Here is a 16022-nt window from a genome sequence, read left to right on the forward strand (position 1 = left end):
ACGCTCATAGACCCCATCAACTTGGCCCCTTAAATTTGCATGGCCATAGGGTAGGACGGTATTACCATCCCTCCCTGTGTAGGTGCCTCGCACCCGAGCCCAGTTATATGTGAGACACTTCCTAAAAGTGGCTTCTGTTTCCTGACCGTTTAAGCGGTACGAGGAGCAGAGTTGCTTGTGTCGGGCGATAAATTCATCAACATTAGTCAACAGGTCTCCTAAACCTTTACATGCCTCTGCACATTCAGATTCAGTCCTTGGCCTGTAAACACAAATAACACGGCTTCGATCTCTTTCAACACCAAAATGGGGATTCGCGACCTCCACCATGGGAAAGGTATCTAGGGCAGGGTAGACAGGCATACCAGCTGCACTCGCCTCATCCAATTTAGTTTTGGATCTAGTGTTATAAGGGCTTAAATATTGTGCTGCGGCATCCCCAAACTCCTGTCGCACTCTATCCTCCTCCTCTCTCTCTCTCTTTTCCTGCTCCTGCTTTCCTTCCTCCTCTCTGGCCTCTCTCTCCCTCTCTAATGCTGCTCTACGCTGTTGGTCTCTTAACGTCAGCACCACTGAAGTAGACTACACCGTCTCATCTTCAGGTTTCACAGCTAAGGCCTGCAAAGCTGCTCTCTTTGCGTTCACTGCCTCCTGTCTTTTCTGCGCCTGCTCTAACCACAGTTTAGCGGAGGCCAGTTGTAACTCTCTCTCCTGTTTCAATTTCCCTTTCGCACAAGCTGCCTTTACTGTCAACTGGTCTATTAACATTTGACATTGTCCTACAACCAATTTACCTTCAAAATCATATTTCTTGCGCCAATGTCCTAAATACTTCGCGCTGCCAGGAGCAAATTTCAACATAAACTTCTCGTCACCTTCTGACGCACTCTTGGTTGCTTGGGAACCCATAATAGCAAAAACAGCTGGCGTCACAGACCGCGTGGCTGCTTACACCCACTCACCCGAACACACACAAACACAACAACAACACAAAATAGGCCTATAATTTTCCCCAGCCTGTGCGAACCCGCACGGCTGTTACACTCTTGGACTCGCGTGTACCCGCGCAGTCACTGAGCTACACCTGCCTGCGTGAAACCGCACGGCCGTACTTCGCGTGAACCAGCGCAGCTACAGTGATCTCTTTCGCACGGTTATAGAGTTGTTCTCGTTGAACTTACTTGGTGTTGCTCATTGCGTGTAGCATCAGTCCCATCAGATCCCATCAATCTTCATCCATCGAGGAGAAAAAACAGACGGCTAATCCACCAGCCCGATGACGAATTCTCACGCCTCGGGGCTTTGCTGCAGGACCTATATAAGTCGTGGCTGACGTCAGTCTTTCGGCGTGTCTCTTTTCCCCTCGGTGAATGTCGATTCCAAGGATCCGGCTCAAAGGACCAATTAATGATAGGTTTATAGCATAAACCTATTCGCTGGAACATTCAGGACAATTTGCTACACAGCAAAGAGCAAGACACAAGTAGGCAAGGCTCTTTGTGTCACTCATGCATGAGGAGATCTGCCTGGAGCCAAGTGTCGTTCCAACCTCTTGACCTCCGTCAGACTCTCAGCCAGGTTCCCCATAGCACTCCTTTTATTGTGGTTACATGAATATGCATAGGGTCATTAACATATAACGGCTTACATAGGTATACATGTGAACAAAGAATACCCTGTGTGTGTGTGTGTGTGTGTGTGTGTCCCCCTAAATGACTTCCTAAACCTGCTGGCCTGGAAGTCCAGCTTTTGTCACAGTGTCTGCACTTGTATGGTGTCTCTCCTGTGTGGATTCCCTTATGCTGTTTCATTGAGCTCATGTCCAGTGGTGAAGGATGACCCACACTGGTCACAGATGTGCTTTTTGACCCCACTGTGGAAGAGGTCATGTATTTTTAATGTACTTGGTGTGTGGAAGCCTCTCCCACATTCTTGGCAGTAGTTCATTTTGTCTCCAGTGTGTCTACGTTGATGTGCTTTTAGGTCCCGTTCATGATTGGAGGTTTTTCCACAAAGGTCACAGAGAAATTCTTTCCCACCACCACAGTGACGACAGGGTTGAGAAACGGAATCGGTAACACTTTATAATAAGTGCACACTATTAAGCATTACTTAATCATCTGTTAAGCATTAGTTAATGGTTACTTAATTATCTCTACAGAATCTACAAAGTATTTCTCATAATCAGTTAATAGTTTACAAGCACTGCTTTAAACTAGAGATGGACCGATCCGATATTACGTATCGGTATCGGTCCGATACTGACCTAAATTACTGGATCGGATATCGGCGAAAAATAAAAAATGTAATCCGATCCATTAAATATCAAAAAAGCACCTCACAAAACTTGCGACACGGCGTAACTCGGCTCATAACCGTAGCACGTCGGAGCAGTGTGCATCATGTGTTAGAGCGGCTGTGTGTATTTGTAGCCTGCTACCAAACCAGCATTTCATCTCCGAGGAAGTTATCACAGAGAGAAGTAAAGCAAGTGTGTAAGTTCATCTCTGAATGTTTGTAAAGCATTCCCACGTTAAGCTTAACAACCGATACATGGAGCGACTGCCTCTCTCTCTCTCCCTCACCTTCCTGCTGCTACTTCAATCGTGAAACTGCTTAATGATCAGCTGATCGGCTTTTCTGTCGCGAGTCCGTCTCTCTTCTTTGTTTTTGGCCCACTTTGCACCAGAAAGAGGAAACCAGCGGCTGAACAACAGCAGCACGTTTAAGCTTGATAAGCTGTTGTTAGAATTTATTTAATATTACTTTCTACACCAGGATCCTTTTCTACGCAGCTGACGGCTGGTAACTGTGCAGGGGCGGATCTAGCAAAGTTTAGCCAGGGGGGCCGATAGGGCATGAACAGGGAAAAGGGGGCACAAAGACATACTTTTCTTTCTTATTCTCATTTAAAATGCGTAGCTTTTAATAAATAATTATCTGAATCTTACACCCAAAGTTTTAATCTGATGTAAAATGTATAGAAGTCCATTACTATATATAGTAACTCTTAAGTCTATATACCCTAGTAAGCTATAGTACTTTTTCCTCTTCTGTTGAAGAAAGATGTTGAATCTATTTAATTATTCTTGAAAAATAATTTGTTTCTGGGCATTTTTTTTCACCCTGCATCAAATTAAAGTTGATTACATCGATTAAGCATCATGAGGTGGAGGGTGGGGGGTGGTTCCCTTTTTTTTTTTTTTTTTTTTTTGCTGGGAGTTTGCAACCCTATTAGTTAGGTTGCTTAATATTTCTGCTAAGTACTCTTTAAAATACCAGAATAGGGAGGATGGAGTAGGTTTAAGTTAGGTTTTAAGTTAGGTAAGGTTTATTAGATTGATCAGTGTTGCTGAACTATGAAATATTTTGGGTGCAGTGTATTTTTTACACACAGGTATAACAGAATAGCTTTAGTGTTGTTGTTTATTTAAACTTGAGTATGAACTTATACAAAATGCAGCAAGATATTAAAAAAAAACAGTTTTATTGATTAAAAAACACACTATATCGGATTCATATCGGTATCGGCAGATATCCAAATTTATGATATCGGTATCGGTATCGGACATAAAAAAGTGGTATCGTGCCATCTCTACTTTAAACACTTTATTCATGACGAACAAGCTAATGTACAACACTTTGTATTAATTATGTTTTCATGTTTTAAAACTCATTGATTAATCATTTATAAACACTACTCTGCATTAGTTAAAAACCAGTCATTTCAGGATGTTCAGTGGTATACAAAATCATTGGTGAAAGGTAAGTAGATGGTTAACATACCCTATATAATACTATAAACTCTACATGTACTACACAAAGTAGTTTCATACTAGATCTTTTATAAACACTGAATATCAGGGTTACATCAGTCAGCTGCTATATCTTAACAGATGTCTTACAATACATTTATAACTGTCACTTAAAGGCTGCCAAAGCTGTAACTCACTATCGACCAACTTCTTTTTCGATAGATTATCTGTAAATACTCATAAATACCTTAATAAACTTATTTAGGAAGTTACAAACCATTTGCTACTTGTTAGTAAAGTATCTTGAGTGAGCCCATCTAAAGTGGGGACCATATATACCTTACAACCTATTTATAGATGTGAAATTTTTTTAAAATACATTGTAACAAAAAATAAATGACAACACACAGGGTAGATACAGAACGCACTGTATTTTTAAGATGCCAATCACAAAAACATCAGAACAATGCTTACAGATTGGACACACAAATGTTGATACAAAAATAAAAACAGTGTCATAAACTATCAGCCAATATTTGAGGTAATACAGAACACGGCTGGATGCAAAGTATATGACCTGTAGCTCTTTACATAAAGTTTTCAAAAAACATTTTCAAAAAGAAAAAAAAATAGCAGTAGCAACATTAACTTTTAGAATTATTTGTATTTTTTGGAAATGTCATATATCAGTCTCCCCAATGTACCATTTTTGTGCTTTTTTGCAAGCCACTCATTCCACTCAGTAACTGTAAGGTGTTCTGACAGTAGTCTATCATTTCTGTTACCCCAGAGTCTCCACATTTCCTCCTTGTAAGACCTCCGGGCTCTCTCCAGATGTTGGGTATGGGCACCTGTACGAGGGTCAACATACCACCTGCTGTGGTTAACAGTATGGTGTTCATACCCTAAATCTGGGAGTACACGATAGGCCTGCCATTCATCACTTATCACTGAGGAACCAATCCGGACATGAAAGGTAATCACAGGAACAAGATGTCTTCGAGATCCTTTCTCCACAAGTCGCAAGATAGGCCTTGTTTTCCCTCGATGTTTTATGCCCAGCATTCCAAAGACCCACTTTCTTCTTTTCCATCCCCCAGCCATTCTTCCTCTCCCATACTGATGCAGAAACAAAAAACTGAACAAAAATGACTAAAAGATACTATGAAAGGTTGATAAATATATAGATGTAATATAAAATTACAGTCACAAAAACGTACCTTTCGTTTGTGACGAAAGTGACTCTCATCGATCACAACAAACTCCCTTCGGCCACCAATCTGCTGACCTGTACGACGTCTCAATCTTTGAACTGCAGCCACACATAACCTTCTTATTTTTTGGGACATTTTACTAAGTGTTGTTGTACTGCCTGCAATGGTGTCATCTATCATGTCGATTTGACGTAATCGCAGATCCTGAGAAAATCTTCAGAGAAAAAAAAAAATCCTTACAAAGAGTAATTTAAATCTATTTCGTTATTTCTTTCTGTAGTGTTTAAGCTCACCTGTAGATAAATTGCATCCAGCGTTGAAGTGAGACTTTAGAACGGCTGAAAAGTGACTTGTGTCTGACGGAGGTTTGTTTGACGTGTTCCACCATGTGCTGCTCCACGACAGATCCTATTTTCAAAATAGTAACATGAAATATGTATGTTTAATTATATGCAATAAGTATTTGTTTAAACTAAACTTAATGTGCACTTGCAGACAAATTTTGTCATTCCTTGTTTTGTTTAACTTTAGCCATCAATTTACCATTGTCTTTTTGTCAAATAAGAAAAATATGATAAAAGGGACTCTGTGTAGTTGTAATGTTAATGACAAGTCTTTAAGGTGATAATCTAACTGACTTCACTTGCTTTAATTTGCCAGACAATTACATGTTATGTTAATCGACTTTAATATACTTAAAATAGGCTACTCATTTTTCTTTTTTATGACAGAGAAATATGTATGCACAAGTCATTGTAAATGAGACCACACACAGGGGCCTAGTGCCCTGTTAATGCTGCTTTTATCCCCCTTGTCCAGGGTGCTCATTGCACCTCTGCATGGACAGAGGAGCGAGGAGGACACGCACTAACATGAGAGGAGGGTAAAGTCTTGTTTAGCAGGGATGGAATATGTTAAAGAGGTTCCCTGTTAGCTCTGTTTTAAGGAGAATTTTAGTGTGAAAACAAATAATACTAATGAATTTTACAGTAAGTGTGTCACTTTGTATGAAGTTGAGTCTAAAAATATAATATGAAAATTAAAATAGATATCTTACCAAGCATATTGGTCTCCGTTGTTCAACCTTTTCTTCAGTTCCATTTTCTGCTGGCAGACTTTTCATTTCATTTTTCTTTTAAGTAGCTTTTTCCTCTGAAGATATTTTATAAGCTTCAGTGGGCCTCTTTTCGAAACCTCCTCGTTAATTAGTTTTTTCAGTCGCGTGAGATTTCCCATTTTTTACCCAGTTTGTTGTTAAGCCAACAGAGGAAACCGCGCTTTTGCTGCTTCCTGCTTCCTACATGACCAATAGGAGACCGCGATGCTGTGACCTCTCACCTGTAGGTCATAATCAAGCTGGAGTAATGGCTTCCTCTGTGAACATGACAAGCCCAGACCGGCATGCGAACCCAGGCAAAAAGGGGGAATAATAACGTGGGCAAGATGGATGTTCGTGTTACCAGTTGTGAGTATATTTTTTTACCTCATTGTATTACCTTATTTCATTGTAAACACCCACCGCCTATTAGCAGGTAGCTTTCGCTAGCTGCTATTAGGCGATTAGCTTAGCTTAGCTTTTAGCTACATTTCAGATTTAGATATCAGCAAAACCGCTGTTCAGTAGAGCTGGGCGATATAAGATTTTTTCATATCACGATATGTTTTTTTCATTTCAGGCGATAACGATATATATCACGATATAAGCCAAATAACTATATTTGTAAGATTTAAATATGCCGTTGCTCACAAGTAAAATGTGAAATAATTAGCAGCTTGTTTTAATTAAAATATTTATTTCCCATAATAAATTCAACAGGGCAGATGTACTTAAGGAACATGAGACTTCAGTTTCAGATAAATAAAGGCAAATATTGCAAACTACACAAAAGGCAGCCGCTAAAGCGTTTAAGTTTCAAAATTAGAACAAACAAAACAGACCACTAAATTGTCAATTCCACTTAGAAACAAAATATTAATTCTAAAAATAAATCTTAGGTCGTTTTACAGAAGAACAGACAAAATTGACTAACTTTTGTCAATATCAAATAAACTGAGAACTAAAAGGAAATTCTCAATCTCTCCTTGTTGTATAGCTTAGCTTTTCAAACAGTTTTAACAGTTACTTTAGTCTGACAAAAGCCGAATGACGAATTAGCGCTTTCAGTCAGAGATTGAGCATGCACCGCTTTATTGTATTTCCAGACTTGCTTTCGGCACAATTTACAGTGCGCGCTACTCTGTTTTTTGTCAGACTTGAAATAGCTGAAATACCTTCACACTACGGAACTTCTGTGGCCCTTCCGTTCGACAAGCTCTCCGGCATTGGAACCATCATCGTTTTTTCTTCGGTAACCTTCGCTCACGCTCTCGGTTGATTTCTCTCTAGTGGGCAAACTCATTTCCTTCATTACCCGGGCTGCACGGCCGCAAAAACAAATACACATGTGCGCCTTGGCGCTTGTGCTGTACGTAACAAGTCACGTGACGTGACGCTGCGGCTGTGATTGGTTCGGCTCTGCGCTACTTAATTTGGATTGGCTGTTCTTTTTTTTTTTTTTTTTTTTTTTAGAGGACAAGAGACATGAGGCCTATCGCAATAGTTTAATTTTTCTATCGAGAAAAAGTTATTTCACAATACATATCGTTATCGTTTTATCGCCCAGCTCTACTGTTCAGTTTATTTTATTAGTTGTTTCTTGTGGCTCAAGAATTAAATGAGGATTAGTTACTCTGGGCTGTAACTTAAAATTGTGCTTTCTGTAATTTAGTTTGTCAGTCTTTCTCTAGCTATTTTGCTGCATGTCTATGCAATATAAATTCACAATAAATGCTCTACATTGTACAATCTAATGCACTATTTGAAATACGTTAATATATAATTATAGTCAAATTGGCCAGTTTCTAAATACATAACTAAATATAGTTTGTAATGTTACCATTGTAAGCTATTTATCAATCACTGTAATGCTTTTACTGTTATTTAAATTCTACAAAGTGTACATTGTTATTATTATTATTATTATTGTTGTTGTTGTATTTGTTTTATTAATTTTATTTATAGCCAAGTCTCATTTTGTTTTTAATTTTCTCTAGGTGTGACTGTTGCCCCAACTGCACAGCTGGCAGACAGAAGAAAATCACAAGAGTTGGAGATCTGTAAGATGAGGCTAGAGTGGCAAAAGGATAAGATTGATGAGCTCACCAAAGAAAGAGACTATCTAAAGGAGCAATTAGCAGCATGTAAGTCCACTCTTAAAAACATTACATAGCTTGTCACATACTTCCTCTTGAGCACTTACACAAGCATTCTGTTGAGTAATTTTGTCTGTGTTGTCTTCTTAACTGTTTTACTAGCTCTCTCAAAGGAACCCACAAGTTCTGTCCAGGATTCCAGTGAGGTATTGAGTATATGTTCACTGTCCTCTGATGGGTCTTTTGATGAGAGTTCTAACTCCTCCATGAGCACAACTTCATCAGATGAAGACAGGAAGAAGAGGAAGAAGGGCAAAGCAAAAAAGCACAAGTCAAAGAAACATGACAAAAAACAAAGAACAAGAGGTAAAGTGATTAACTTAACAGTTTGATTTTGCATGCGGTGTGTTACATTACTACACTATTACATTACATTAATGATTATGTTCTCTCAATTGCAGTCCAGAATCCTAAGCAAGTGGTCACCCGGTATAACAAGATTTTGAGGCTGTTCAGAAGAGGAGGCACCATGTCTGCTGCCTTTAAACATCTGGGAGTGGACCGGAAAACGATTGTGGCAACTGCTCCAATTGCTGAGCTATTCATTGTTGCACCTGAGAGGTATAAAGAATTAGAAAAAAACAAGCAGGGACAGAAACGTTCATTGTTTGCTACACAGTGTGCTGCAGCAATCAGTGCAGATCCAGAAACAGAGGAAAAATTCAAAGCATATAAGTCTTCAGGGAAGTTGCTTCTTCTTAAAACAAAGAAAGATTAGATCTTTGTTGTTTTTTTTACATGGTGAAATGTGGTGAGAGTCCACCATTGTTAACAGCTTAAAAAAATACAAGTTATGTATTCCAGTTGATTGGTCAATTGTTTGTTAAAAAAATGACACTTAATTTTTGGTTTGTATGTTTTTTATTATTATTTTACTTTTATAAATTCTGTAGTTTTATTTTAATGATCACACATGTGATACACTTTATGTAAAGAGCTACAGGTCATATACTTTGGATCCAGCCGTGTTCTGTATTACCTCAAATATTGACTGATAGTTTATGACACTGTTTTTATTTTTGTATCAACATTTGTGTGTCCAATCTGTAAGCATTGTTCTGATGTTTTTGTGATTGGCATCTTAAAAATACAGTGCGTTCTGTATCTACCCTGTGTGTTGTCATTTATTTTTTGTTACAATGTATTTTAAAAAAATTTCACATCTATAAATAGGTTGTAAGGTATATATGGTCCCCACTTTAGATGGGCTCACTCAAGATACTTTACTAACAAGTAGCAAATGGTTTGTAACTTCCTAAATAAATTTATTGAGGTATTTATGAGTATTTATAGATAATCTATCGAAAAAGAAGTTGGTCGATAGTGAGTTACAGCTTTGGCAGCCTTTAAGTGACAGTTATAAATGTATTGTAAGACATCTGTTAAGATATAGCAGCTGACTGATGTAACCGATATTCAGTGTTTATAAAAGATCTAGTATGAAACTACTTTGTGTAGTACATGTAGAGTTTATAGTATTATATAGGGTATGTTAACCATCTACTTACCTTTCACCAATGATTTTGTATACCACTGAACATCCTGAAATGACTGGTTTGTAACTGATGCAGAGTAGTGTTTATAAATGATTAATCAATGAGTTTTAGAACATGAAAACATAATTAATACAGTGTTGTACATTAGCTTGTTCATCATGAATAAAGTGTTTAAAGCAGTGCTTGTAAACTATTAACTGATTATGAGAAATACTTTGTAGATGCTGTAGAGATAATTAAGTAGCCATTAACTAATGCTTAACAGATGATTAAGTAATGCTTAATAGTGTGCACTTATCTATGTGCTTTGCTCCACTTCTAAACAAAGTCAGTGTAAGTCAGGGAATTCCTTCAACGATTTTATCCTGAACGTCACCTGAAATAAAGAGCATCTCTGCCAATGTCCAATTAAATTTTACTGTTTACATTACAACACTCAGCTTACTGAGTGAAAATGAGTCTTCATTTTTCCAAACAGTTCATTCAGTATAACTCCATAAGTTTACTGATCAGACTTGTTCCAAACACTCAGGTTAAAATTACAAGATAATAAAATTAAATACATCCTCACAGTAACTGCACTTGTAGAGTTACTTTCTGGTGTGGATCTGTTGGTGTCTTTTCAGGTGATGTGGAGCTTTAAAAGTCTTCTCACACAGGTCACATTTATAAGATCTCTCCTCAGTGTGGCTAAACATGTGTTGTTGTAACTGTCCATCTGTTGCAAACAGTTTCCCACACTGATCACAGCAGTAAACATCATTTCCAGTGTGAAACCGTAGGTGAATATTTCGGTAGTGTTTGTTGCTGAAACTTTTTCCACAAAAGTCGCAGCTGTACGCCTTAATTCCAGAGTGGGTAACTAGATGCCTCTGTAAGTCGCCATTTAGAGCAAAAGCCTTACCACACAATTCACAGCTGTAAGGTTTAACTCCACTGTGGATGAGTTGGTGTGTTTTTAAGTTTCCAGCCCGGTTAAAAGACTTTCCACACAAGTCACAGCTGTAAGGTTTAACTCCACTGTGGATGAGTTGGTGTGCTTTTAAGCTTCCAGCCTGGGTAAAAGACTTTCCACACAACTCACAGCTGTAAGGTTTAACTCCACTGTGGATGAGTTGGTGTGTTTTTAAGTTTTCAGCCTGGGTAAAAGACTTTCCACACAACTCACAGCTGTAAGGTTTAACTCCACTGTGGATGAGTTGGTGTGTTTTTAAACTTCCAGTCCAGGTAAAACCCTTCCCACACAACTCACAGCTGTACGGTTTAACTCCACTGTGGATGAGTTGGTGTGTTTTTAAACTTCCAGTCCGGGTAAAACCCTTCCCACACTCATTACAGCTGTACGGTTTAACTCCACTGTGGATGAGTTGGTGTCTTTTTAGGCTTTGAGCCAGGGTAAAATCCTTCCCACACTCATCACAGCTGTAGGTTTTCTCTCTCTTTCTTCTGTGAGGTTTGTCGGCCTCCTGAAAGCGCTGACTTCTCGCTCCATGTTGGTCCTGCAGTGACAGAGATACAAACAGAGGCAGTGAGTGAAATGCAGTCGTGGAACAAACTGAAACTCCCTCCATCAGTAGAATCAAACATGTCAACAAACACATTGTAGGTGTGTTTACTGCCACCAGAAGGTGGTGGATCACATTACAATGATGTGACACAATGAGAGGTATAATTAAAATGACATTATTGAAAAAATATTGATCAATGAAGAAAATCTTTTACGAAATTGCAAGTTCAACTGATGATATTGTTGTTTCAATGTGTGCTTATAAAATATGATCTTTGTATTTTCTTGTAACTTCTGTCATTTCTGATTTGAATGTAGATTCTGTATATATGGATGAGCCCAGGATGCAAAAGATAAAGCTGCTGTTAACATGTTTTTAAAAACACACCAGCTGTGCACACAGTTTCAGTAATATTGTAACTGTGATACTTTTCTCACCTTTTGTGTTGAAGACATTGTTTCCAATGTAGTGGCTGAGCTGAGTCCAAATGGCTGAAATTGTTCCTCTGTTGCACCAACAGACTCTTCTCCTCCTGTTACTCACCTGGGACACACACACACACACACACACACACACACACAGATATATATACATATACATATATATACACACACACAAATGACAGCATTGCTGTCCAGCATTGTGTTTATCAAAACTCTTTTTACAAATCCTGCTGGAATACGTCAGGTTACAGCTGCAGTCAAAGCGAGATGGAAATAATTAAACAAGCAAGCGAGCGCTCAGCTTCTCCCAGCATGCTGAGCTAATGATTAGTTGGTGTTTTTCTGCAAACAGTCTCTCACTCTTTCAACGTGTTCACAATAAACTGTGAACACACTTCGCCAATTTCACGGATTTTTGATGGTAGCGACCTTTTGGAGACTTTTACTTCCAGGTGAAGAATCAGCCGTTTTTATTTGCGCTGGAAGTAAATAAAATACAGATGCATCTGGAGATCATCCTATGAAGTCCTATTCTAAAGGCTGATTGCCCTCCCCCACACTTGTACCTGTGGCTTCCTGTCCTGGGGGTTGGCTCTTCTCCTGCCCTGCAGACTACTGTATGTATTCTTACCCCCTAGCAACCGCCAGATTATAATGTTGCAGACAATCACAAACTCTACAGTCTGTCTAAATCCACTGTATACCAAGCAATCTATTATTCTCAACAGAGATAAACTCAACATAAACTGAACCCACATTAAAGTTAGCTCGGTGCTTACCTTTAGATGAGCCCACAAACCGAGAGAAACTCCGTGATGCAGCTGGAAGTCTTTCCAAACAGGAAACAGATCAGGGAGCAGAGACCCACGTGGTTCACGCTGATCTCAGCTACGATCCAGGAGACAAGGGTGTGCAGATCGATGCAGATATCCCAACGTTGGTAGTGGTATATGTTCCTGTAAGTTCACTACTTTACTCCCGTTTCATGAAAAAGCAGCTCTCTCAGCTCGACTCCTCTCCTGCACACACACTTTCTCCGCCCCCTTTTCCTGGCTCTGTGGCGATTTGTTACTGTGTGGTCACGTGACTCAGCTGCATAACGTAACCACGTGGGGTGTAATTTCGAAATTCGCGCCTATCTCCTTTTCCTAAACTCTTTTTTCTTGGCCTCGATGGAAACGTCATCATGGGAAGGAGATTTGCTAAGGACTCAGGAAAAGAGAGGAGCGATGCTGAGAATTGGAACAGCCTTAGGCTGTATCCCAATTCAGGTTCTGCAGCCTTAACGGTCCACAAGGGCCGCGTACCCAAAGTCTGTGTCCCAATTCAGGGTCTGCACGCTTGAAGTACGCACACTACGCGTACTACGTACGGTGCGTACTACAAGTACGGGAAGTGCGGAAGTGAGAGGCTTGTGAAATGGGACGGTCTAGCCTTCGTCGTGCTGTTCAGGTTGCCTAGCAACCATGATACTAACCGCGAGAAATGTTTCATACAGCTTTGTGTGACAGAAATGAAGGAGAAAAAATGTTTTGCTGGTCATTCATTTTTGTCATGACATCACTTTGATTAGTTGAGACCACAGGACTGTAAAACATGATTGTTGGGCTTCATTTCTGTACTGAACAGTCATTTCAAGATTAGTTAGTAAATAATAATTAGCTAATGTTGTTCATGAGACTAAATTCATCTCACTGTGGTAATGTTAATATAATATGGACAATATTATATGTATTGTCAGATTATATATGTATATGTATATGTATATATATATACATATATATATGAGCTTGAACTCTGGGTCAAAGATTAAAGTTGCAGTTATTTATATTTCCTATCACCTTAAATCTTCACTCAAAGACAAGTATCTCTGACAGTGTATATATAGGTGTATTATATATATAAGAGACAAATATTGTTCGTTTAATATGTTGGCATTACTAAATTTGGCTCAATGCTTATATATATGTGTAAAAAGAAAATGTACGAGCTGTGATAACTGTTTCTGATAGAATGAAGATCAGACTGATATATTAAATATTCCTTTATTGGGTGAGAAAATCAGAGCATGTCATAACTGCTTTAAGTCATACAGAATAGATATCAGAGCCTTAAACAGGCTGACTTCTGCTAAATGGGTCAAACTGGGCAGAAAGTATACAAACACATAACATCCTTATAGAATATGATGTAACACTATAGATCAACTTACCTCAGAATATATAAAGCATATAAACAATTACAGCAACATGATGCAACAAACACAGCAGGACTACTAATCCAAAATACTCAAAGCTTCATAGAACTGAAACAAACATTTATTTTTAGCTCCATTCTGCTGCTGATACATACTTTAGGTTTCTGAATATTAAACTTGTTGCTGCCTTTCATAGTGTGTAACTTTAAGGCTCTGAGTACTTTCTCCCACACTGAAAACACTGGGATGATAACATTATTTGAACATTACCTAATAAGACTGATTCAGGACAGACAATTAGTTATTCTAAACTTTCCTAGCAGTCCTTCACAAACAGGGAACAGTCTGTCTATTCTCTCCATCTGTCAGCTGCTGCTGGCTCTTCCTCCTCCTCTTCCTCACACACTGCTGAGTTTGTCCTGGTGGATCATCAGGGGTGCAAAGCCTCACAGATGATGTGCAGCAGTGGGTCCCTCAGTCTGTCCTCACTCTGGACACTTGCAGTTGTCACACATGGAAATCAAATGTGTGATAAGCTGCAGGATTCAAACACAAGTGTAACTTATAAATACATGTTCATACTTTTATTCCACAATCAGAGAGAAAGAAACAGAGAGAGAGTGCAGGACAGACAGACAGGTGACAGTCTCAGGTGTACACACTGCTACAAAACAGCACAAGAGAAGGAGGATTTAGTGTTTGTGTTATTACGAGTGCTAAACAAGAAGAGTTCCAGATGGTCCAGTGGACACATGTGTGACTCCTGTGATTAAAGCATCTTTCTTTCAGCTTAACGAGTGAACCGTCAGCTCGTTCAAACACACGTTAAAGTCCGTTTGGCTCGACACCACCGAACAGAGGCAGCAATATAACATAGCTAACATTAACAGTGCAGTGAATCCTGCTTGTGCCGTCATATTCAGGACTGCAAACCGAGCAGCATCACTGACTTTCAGCTTGTTGTGTTTGTGGATGACTGACTTTAATTGTCCATAAAATCATCACATTCTCTTTAAGATTAAGGTCGACTATATTTATATTTTGTGAGTGTGTTGTTGGTTAAAGATGCAGTCCCACCACCTCTCTTACCACTTCTAATAGAAAAAGAGAAATTAAAATTTGGTGGGGAGGCCTCAGTGAGAACAACTGGTGCATCCGAGCCCAGCCATGTTTCAGTTAAAAATAAACAGTCAAGTTTATTATCTAAAATTAAATCATTAATAATAAAAAACTTGTTCAACAGAGAGTGGACATTTAAAAGTGTCATACTGATCGAGACTGGTGGATTTTTGACAGTAGAGTTCAATGGAAGTTGACATTTTTGAAGAGGCCGGAGGTTATTAATGTTTGTGGAATTACTGGATTTATGATAATTCTGTTGCTCTCTGTTTGTGATTGTGACGGGTATTGTGTATGTATTATGTTGACTGTGGGAGAGAGAGGTCCGAGTCCAGAGTTTTGTGTATTACTGTTAAAAGTGGAACGTCTTGATTCATTCTCAATCATCCAGGAAAGTAAATCTCCAAAAGTTGAATCTGTTCATCTGGACGTAGCGTTTTGTGGGAGAAACGTTTCGTCACTCATCCAAGTGACTTCTTCAGTCTCAGCTGACTGCAGGTTTCCCCAAACCTTATAAACAGTACATTTGCATAACGACTGAAACCAAAGGAACTGAAGGAACTGAAGGAACAATGGGCTGTGAGGTCAGTTCCTTAATCATAATTATGCAAATTCTCATGACCATTGATCAACAATCACTGACCAAAACCCACTGATCAAAGAACACTGATCAATGGCCATGAGTACCATTCACAGAGAGTTGGGGAATGGCTGCAATCACAGCATTGTAAGATGGCGAAAGATGTACCCTTAGGCCCCCTCCTCGATTCAGAGATGGTCTTTCCCTTTTCACGTAAATGGCCTCCTTGAATCTGCACTCAAACCAGTGTTCTTCCCTGTCCAGGATGTGTACATCCTCATCGTTGAAAGAGTGTCCACTGGCCTGTAGGTGTAAATAGACTGCAGAGTCCTGGCCTGATGAGGTAGCTCTTCTGTGTTGTGCCATCCGCTTCGCCAGAGGTTGTTTGGTTTCCCCGATGTATAAATCCTGGCAATCTGTTTGTGTCGGGGGACCCGATCCTTGGGGTGGACCAGTTT

At 39.2% G+C, this 16022-nt stretch overlaps 3 protein-coding genes and 1 pseudogene across 3 annotated transcripts; 2 read left to right on the top strand and 2 right to left on the bottom strand.

Moving 5' to 3' along the window:
• The window catches only part of LOC112846316 (zinc finger protein 85-like), a 241768-nt pseudogene that overhangs the window by 153631 nt on the left and 72115 nt on the right, over positions 1 to 16022 (top strand).
• LOC109201354 (uncharacterized) lies at positions 3722 to 6048 on the bottom strand. Its single transcript, XM_019357003.2, has 4 exons — positions 6027 to 6048; positions 5263 to 5377; positions 4976 to 5183; positions 3722 to 4893 (listed from the first exon to the last, which is right to left on the bottom strand). Exons 1-4 carry the CDS (start codon positions 6031 to 6033, stop codon positions 4696 to 4698), a joined length of 528 nt encoding a protein of 175 aa, XP_019212548.1. The 5' UTR covers positions 6034 to 6048; the 3' UTR covers positions 3722 to 4695.
• LOC109201357 (coiled-coil domain-containing protein 106) lies at positions 6371 to 9847 on the top strand. Its single transcript, XM_019357007.2, has 4 exons — positions 6371 to 6434; positions 8063 to 8209; positions 8324 to 8527; positions 8623 to 9847. The coding sequence occupies exons 1-4, from the start codon at positions 6371 to 6373 to the stop codon at positions 8937 to 8939; spliced, it is 732 nt and encodes a 243-aa protein (XP_019212552.1). The 3' UTR covers positions 8940 to 9847.
• Positions 9743 to 12502, bottom strand: LOC109201404 (zinc finger protein 235-like). Its single transcript, XM_025905808.1, has 3 exons — positions 12448 to 12502; positions 11663 to 11768; positions 9743 to 11216 (listed from the first exon to the last, which is right to left on the bottom strand). Exons 2-3 carry the CDS (start codon positions 11678 to 11680, stop codon positions 10308 to 10310), a joined length of 927 nt encoding a protein of 308 aa, XP_025761593.1. The 5' UTR covers positions 11681 to 11768; positions 12448 to 12502; the 3' UTR covers positions 9743 to 10307.

The sequence above is a fragment of the Oreochromis niloticus genome, linkage group LG3 (genome assembly GCF_001858045.2).
Source record: "Oreochromis niloticus isolate F11D_XX linkage group LG3, O_niloticus_UMD_NMBU, whole genome shotgun sequence".
NCBI lineage: Eukaryota > Metazoa > Chordata > Actinopteri > Cichliformes > Cichlidae > Oreochromis > Oreochromis niloticus.

Bases quoted from the DNA above. Each gene is read 5' to 3' on its own strand.
- LOC109201357 (XM_019357007.2), top strand. From the start codon at position 6,371: ATGCGAACCCAGGCAAAAAGGGGGAATAATAACGTGGGCAAGATGGAT. The intron at 6,435-8,062 runs GTGAGTATATTT...AATTTTCTCTAG, and splicing joins GGATGTTCGTGTTACCAGTT to GTGTGACTGTTGCCCCAACT. The intron at 8,528-8,622 runs GTAAAGTGATTA...TCTCAATTGCAG, and splicing joins CAAAAAACAAAGAACAAGAG to TCCAGAATCCTAAGCAAGTG.
- LOC109201354 (XM_019357003.2), bottom strand. The intron at 5,184-5,262 runs GTGAGCTTAAAC...TTTTCTCTGAAG, and splicing joins TGGATGCAATTTATCTACAG to ATTTTCTCAGGATCTGCGAT. The intron at 4,894-4,975 runs GTACGTTTTTGT...ATTTTTGTTCAG, and splicing joins ACTTTCGTCACAAACGAAAG to TTTTTTGTTTCTGCATCAGT.